The 7106-nt window shown below is 42.1% G+C and overlaps 1 protein-coding gene across 1 annotated transcript in view; it reads right to left on the minus strand.

The window, feature by feature from the left end:
* LOC105552402 (vomeronasal type-2 receptor 1-like) overlaps positions 1–1451 on the minus strand; it is a 49373-nt gene extending 47922 nt beyond the window's left edge. The window contains 1 exon segment of the mRNA XM_011998068.1: positions 1343–1451. Within this exon segment, the coding sequence (XP_011853458.1) occupies positions 1343–1451 (109 nt within the window).
* Between the last annotated feature and the right edge of the window lie 5655 nt (positions 1452–7106).

The raw sequence follows: 7106 nt of genomic DNA on the forward strand, positions 1-7106 counted from the left end.
AACTCCTGACCTCATGATCCACCTGCCTTGGCCTCCCAAAGTGCTAGGATTACAGGAGTGAGCCGCCATGCCTGGCCCATTTTCTCTTTTTATGTATGTAATCTTAAGTACAGGTACCAGGAGGAATCACTTGTTTTGTTTTGTTTTGTTTTGTTTTGTTTTGTTTTGTTTTGTTTTTAAGACGGATCACCCAGGCTGGAGTGCAGTGGCATGATCTCGGCTTATTGAAGCCCTTGCCTCCTGGGTTCAAGCAATACTCCTGCCTCAACTTCCCAAGTAGCTGGGACTACAGGCACCTGCCACCACACCCAGCTAATTTTTGTATTTTTAGTAGAGATAGACTTTTACCACATTGGCCAGGCTGGCCTCAACTCCTGACCTCAAGTGATCCGTCCGCCTCAGCCCTCCAAAATGTTGGAATTACAGGCGGGAGCCACTGTGCCCGGCGAGGAATGACTTATTTTTAACAAATGTTATTCTGAGCTGGCAGAAAAAAATGTTGAAAACTTTGAAATGGGCAAATAACATTACTGGGTGTCCTGTCCAGTGGTGCATCTTGTAACTGGACAATCTAAACATCGGTCACTGCAAGCAATGCAAATGACTCCTGTTCACAGACTGCAAATGAATTTTGCCAGGGAGAAGTGCAAAATGACATCCATTTCTTCCAAGAATCCAGTTGTGCATTTATTAAGCAAATTCATTTCAGCATTCCTCATTGCCAATATATGTGTCTGCTCTTTGAATTCTCCTGAATTGGCTGTATATCTTACTGGTTCCCATTAGTTAATGAATTAAATAAAAATCATTTATATTTTTCATTTTACACTTATATTAGAATCGTAATTTTAGCTTCTCATCAAAACTGTCTTTTCAACAGATCTAAGACACCTACACCATCCCCTCCATAAGAGGGAATTTTGAATTCCCCTTCAAAAAAAAACAGATTAATTCAAAAATCATCCTTCAGAGAACATCATCAAAAAAAATCACACGATCCTCCACCACCACCACTATTAAATTGTTTCTTTTTTGTTTTTAATGTACTAATTGAATTAAAAATAAATTAGCCCATAAAATTTAAACAATATATAAGTATATAATGCAAAGAGTGATGACACCTCCCTAAACATTTTGGTATCACTTCCCAAAAGTAACCAGTGTTAAAAATTAAAATGAACATTACATGTATAGGCATAAACTATAAGTAAGGAATCACAGGAAGGTAATATGGACGTAAAGTTAAAAACTTTGCCTTGGCATTGGGGTGGGAGTCTAATTGTTACATTTGAAGTCAGAAAACAAAAAGTCTATCCACCCTTTGTGGGCCCCTTACACGTACCCATGTGCTTCTTAGAAGTGCCTGTGGCCTCCTTATTCATACCTGTGTGCTCCCTGTATGTACTCATGGGCTCCTTATATGTATCTGTGTGGTTCTCATAAGAACCCATGTGCTCCTTATGCATACCTGTGTAAAAACACACCTGCAGGAGGAGTTACGCTCAGCCTCTTCAGGGCCATCTCCCATGCACCTTCTCTGGTATGTTCACTCCTTGAGCATTTACCATTCCTCGTTTACCATTTTGCTCTTGTAACTTAATTCTTGTCCTTTAGCAATCTCCAACGCCCAGGTGGAGGCCCTCTATCTTAGTGTTCAGCCTTGGCCCCCTTCTAGAATATGACTTCTTTCTTTGCCTTTCAGAAAAGGGGATAAAGTAAATATTCATACCTGAAACCAGGTAAGAAAATGAAAAGCAGACCTGCTGGCAACTAGGCCATGATATTTCCAATTGAATATAAACCACAATCACAGAATAGAAACAAGGTCTAAACAAATCCATTTCAATCCCATATTTGGAAGGAGACACAGACAAGTACACTCTGAAATCACAAAAATAGTAAAACAGCCCCCTCTTCTGTCTAACATGAGTGACTGCTTCTCATTTACCTCACCAAGGAAAATCACTGTGGTCCTTCTATCTCGTAGATAAAAATGATTACGATATTCAATCACAAAATTGCTCCTGCTTCCTGAAACATCCAATTCAGAATTGCTCCCCACCTCCTCAATCCTCCCTTGAATCATCCAGCACACACTCACATACTATGACAAGCTTCTTCCAACTCCTCATCATTTCTTTAAGGTGCTTTCAGTCTTGCAACAGCAAGAAAAATACATGTAATTTCTTTGTACTGCAATAAATGTGTTCCTGATGGTCCTTCATTGGTGGGCTTTAATGCAGAAATACTTATTTACTTTAAGGGAATATTAAATTTGATTCTGGTCTTCTAGTAACTCTTAAGAATGCTTCCCTCTGTATGCTCTGTGTCCTTTCATTTCTAATAAACAGTCATATTGCAATGCACTTCCATATGCATTTTCTCACTTTAATTTAGCATCAAACATCTAAAGCAGGTAAAAGTAATGTTTTTGTCCTCAACACTCTCTAAGGTTGAGATTTAGGTCTGAGTTCATTCAGAAAGTTGTGAGCAATGCCATGTAGAGTTCTGAATTCTCTACAACTGAGGACAATCTAGCACAGGGAAAGTGATCAATGAAAAGGCCAAAAGTTTACATTTGTCTCCTCAAAAAACACACTGAGTGATGCAGGAGCTCCCAGAGGGGCAGCTGGATTGGAATGTACATGGGTTCAGGAATAGAGGCCACTGACACCTGAGCAACGGGCAGTCCCACTTTAAGTGGAAGGCTAGTCAAATAACTTACTCCTTTTTCTTTCTCCTAGGTTCATACATACATCATCTCATTTTTAATGTATCTGTGTGGTTTTAATGAGATGATGTATGTATGAACCTAGGAGAAAGTGGCTCATGCCTGTAATCCCAGCTCTTTGGGAGGCTGAGGCGGGAGGATCAGTTAAGCCCAGGAGTTCAAGACTATAGAGAAAACCAGAACCCACGGCAGAACAAGTTCCAACAATACTATTAATTAATTTAATTGCTTCTGCAAGAAGAGGAGTGATCAGACATCTCCAATGACTGACTCCTTTAACACTCCAAGGGGACTGACTCCTTTAACACTCCATCAGTCCCCACCACAGGAGGATTCACCTTTTTCCTAGCCCTTCACCCTCCGACCTCCACTTCCCTCCCGCAATTTCACAAATGGAGTAAAGCTCACGAGCACCACCTCGAGGTTTCAGAATAGCACAACTGCCCCCAGAAACTAATTAACCTAACAACCTGCAGCTACACTACCCCATGTATGAGACCAGAAACTTTGTGAGATGTAAAGTCAACAGACACCCCAGTTAGTCATTAAGACTTCCTCCAAAACATTGCTAAGCTCACTACCTAAGAATAAGCTTTGAGATTCCAGCTTCAGACACAAGCTGCATCCAGAGCTGTCTTCTCCCAAGAAATCCGAGGCACTGGAATGGCACTGGGGTTCGCCTTTCTAGTAAATTGCCCCCTCTTCCAGGGAGGTCTCCAGTGGCCTTTTTTACACTGCTTTCCATTTAATAACAATTTAAATCATCAGAGATTTGTTTTGTTTTGTTTTTGAGACGGAGTCTCGCTCTGTCGCCCAGGCTGGAGTGCAGTGGCGCTATCTTGGCTCACTGCAAGCTCCGCCTCCCGGGTTCACGCCATTCTCCTGCCTCAGCCTCCCGAGTAGCTAGGACTACAGGCACCCGCCACCACGCCTGGCTAATTTTTTGTATTTTTAGTAGAGACGGGGTTTCACCATGTTAGCCAGGATGGTCTCGATCCCCTGAACTCGTGATCCGCCCGCCTTGGCCTCCCAAAGTGCTGGGATTACAGGCATCAGCCACCGCGCCCGGCCCCCCAGAGACGTTTTAATAGCAGTTGACATGAGAAGGAAAACGTCTCAATCCTTGATAGCAGAAGATTCCATGTCTCCTATGCAAATATCACCATCACTATCCCAGCAAATTTTGAACACCTTGTTCCAAAGGATATGTATTAGAACCTAAGTCTCGCTAGCTGCAAAGCCCTTACTTTTTCCACTTGCTGGCATAAAACCAATGAAAATTTGAAATACTTCAAAAAGAGGCCCCTGCTAGAGACTATACTCGCATTGACCAAGAACTATCAAATGGCACATTCAAGCTCTCCTGCCATGACCTGCACCTCAAATAGCATAAAGACATTTATACAATTGCAAATACAAAGGAGGCTTTCAATTCTTTTAATATATAATATGGAAAGGAAATTGCTTTTCAGTGCATACACATTAATAGAATCTCTTCAAGCATATTTCTATTTAGATTGTTATTTGCAAACATTGGAAATAACACATTCTATGAGCTGTCACCAGATGGATCAAACATTTGCACAACTCCCAGCTGAACATCCTAATGGAGCCTTAAAGTCACTATATTTGTGTGCATATTTGTGAGGATGTGTGTTTGGGCCTAATTTTAAACCCACGCATTTTATTTCCTCTAAAGAGAAGGGTTGTTGCTTCATAAAAAGCTTTCTGGACATCAAGCGTAAACACACAGCTGGGTGCAGTGGCTCAGGCCTGTAATCCCAGCTCTTTGGGAGGTTGAGGCGGGAGGATCAGTTGAGCCCAGGAGTTCAAGATCAGCCTGGGAAACATAGGGAGATCCCATCTCTACAAAACAATTTTAAAAATTAGCCAGGCATGGTGGCGTGCACCTGTGGTCCCAGCTACTCCAGAGGCTGAGGTGGGAGAATTGCTCCAGCCCCCAAGTTTGAGGCTGCAGTGAGTCATGATCATGCCACAGCACTCCAGTCTGGGTGAGAGAGCGAGACCCTGTCTCAAAAAAGCAAAACAAAACAAAAAGCATAAACACATTTTTTTTTTTTTTTTTTTTTTTTTTGAGACGGAGTCTTGCTCTGTCGCCCAGGCTGGCGTGCAATGGCATGATCTAGGCTCACTGAAACCTCCACCTCCCGGGTTCAAGCGGTTCTTGGCCTCAGCCTCTCAAGTAGCTGGGACTACAGGCACACGCCACCATGCCTGGCTAATTTTTGTATTTTTAGTAGAGACGGGGTTTCAACATATCGGCCAGGCTGGTCTCGAACTCCTGACCTCGTGATCCGCCCACCTCGGCCTCCCAAAGTGCTGGGATTACAGGCACGAGCCACTGCGCCTGTCCCATAAACACATTTTTTAAAGAAAATCAGTCTTTCATTTCCAGAATTGGCAGTGATGAGGGGACAGAATACGTTAACTCACGCTATTTCAGTTTTGTCTCAGAGGCATTTACTCTGGTGGTTTTATGTAGAGTCTGTGTCTCATCTCCCAGACTGAACTGCCAGCTTCTGAGAACTAGAACTGAGCTTTCTGCTTCTTTTATTTTCCTCTTAGGTGGTGGCCATAAGCAAAGGCCAACATTTAATGAGCACCTACGGCAGCTCACTTAATTATTTTTCAGCAACTCCAAGCACAAACATTCCTATTACTTTCAGTAAACTCAAGCTCAGAAATTTAAGACACGCATGATCCCAAGGCTAGAAAATGTAGTTGATGCTTAAGATTTCAGGTGAATCTAAGATCCACCCACTATACTATAGTATATTACTACCCAGAGACACATATGTGGTCTTCCTATTTTGTTGTTTTCAGTGTGAGGATCATCTCCACTCAAAATCTGCCTGCACATGACTGCTGGATGACCTACACCTCCAGGTATGCTACACCATAGCGTATCTATGCTTATGCTATGCCTCATTCTATGCCTCACCCCAGGACGTTGTGAAAAGCAGGTGATATTTACTGAAACCTAATGGTTCATAAGGCACCCCTACTTCTTCCTTCTGTTTCCAAGAACATCAACTCCCTATGTAACAATTTGAAAAGCCATATAACAAATTGACCAGACTGGCAACTTAATTTCCAGCATTTGTTTATCTGATGGAACCATGATCAGAGCAGTCCAAAAAAAAAAAAAAAATACAAACACAAGATCTCATCACAAAAGGAAGAGGCCAACCTAACAACTACCTGGTGGGGATTAGAGCCACGTATCTTACACATATGCTCAGCAAACACTTAGTGAATTAACCAATGACCCAAAACTAAGAGACAAACCTTGCTCTGTTAAGCATTGTGAAATACTTCAGACACTCCTGAACTAGAAGCATTAACATAAAGCAAAAGATATTGGGAAAAAAGACGTATACGATACGCTATTTCCATTTTTTTCACAAAATCCCTGCACTGCAGGTATGATGTCTCTTTGGCTGGGGAGGTGAGCGCAAGAGACTTAACAGATGTTGCTTTGCAGCCAAGTTGGAAGAGTTGAGCGGTTGTTCTTGGCTTCGGGGTACTGAGGCTGCAGTGGTTTGTAACAAATTGGCTGCATGTTTCTGCTTTAAAGGCTGAACTAATAAAAAGTCTTTGAAAATCCAAATGGTGCGGGAAAATGAAAAGTCCAATAAATCCAGTCTGCTGGGAGGCCCTCTGCTGAGAAGACTGGCGAGGCTTCCATGCCCATCCTTCATGTGTGTTTTCTCTAAATATCACAGTTGCTGTAAAACTTTCATATAGTAAAGGCCAGAAGGGGCTTCTCAGACTCTGCAAATGAAAGGCGGTAAAACTCTTTAGTGACCCAGATTTCAGCTTATCATTAACGCACCTCCTTGAAGGTACTTCACACACTTGGCTAGATCTGCACAAAGAGAATTCATGTAAAAAACAGGCAGAAAATGAAGAAAGAGAACAAAGGGGCCTTGTAAAATCCAACCGCCATCTGCCTCTTCAAATCCAGCAGCACTAGGGTAGCTCACTGGCAGGAGTTTTCCCTCTGGCTTTCTAGAAAGACACTTTTTAGGCAAAGGTGGTGTAGGTCATCCCACAGTTTCATTCAGGGGGATTTTGAGTGAGATGATTAGCACACTGAAAACAACAAAATAGGAAGATGACAAATGTGTCTTTGGGGAATACGAAACTGCAACAACTAGATTAGTGTTTGGCATTGGAGAGCTCAGGTCAGGCCTAACAATGGGATTTATTCCATCTTCACAAGTTTGAAAAAAAATAACTAGAGGAGTTGTCTTTGGCCAAAATGTAAAGAAATATAGTAATCCCTGACTTACCTATGATTTTGCTTTCTTCAGTTTTAGTTACCTGTGGTCAGCCACAGTCTGAAAATATT

Source organism: Mandrillus leucophaeus, unplaced genomic scaffold, assembly GCF_000951045.1.
Source record: "Mandrillus leucophaeus isolate KB7577 unplaced genomic scaffold, Mleu.le_1.0 Scaffold554, whole genome shotgun sequence".
In the NCBI taxonomy this organism is placed as follows: Eukaryota; Metazoa; Chordata; class Mammalia; order Primates; family Cercopithecidae; genus Mandrillus; species Mandrillus leucophaeus.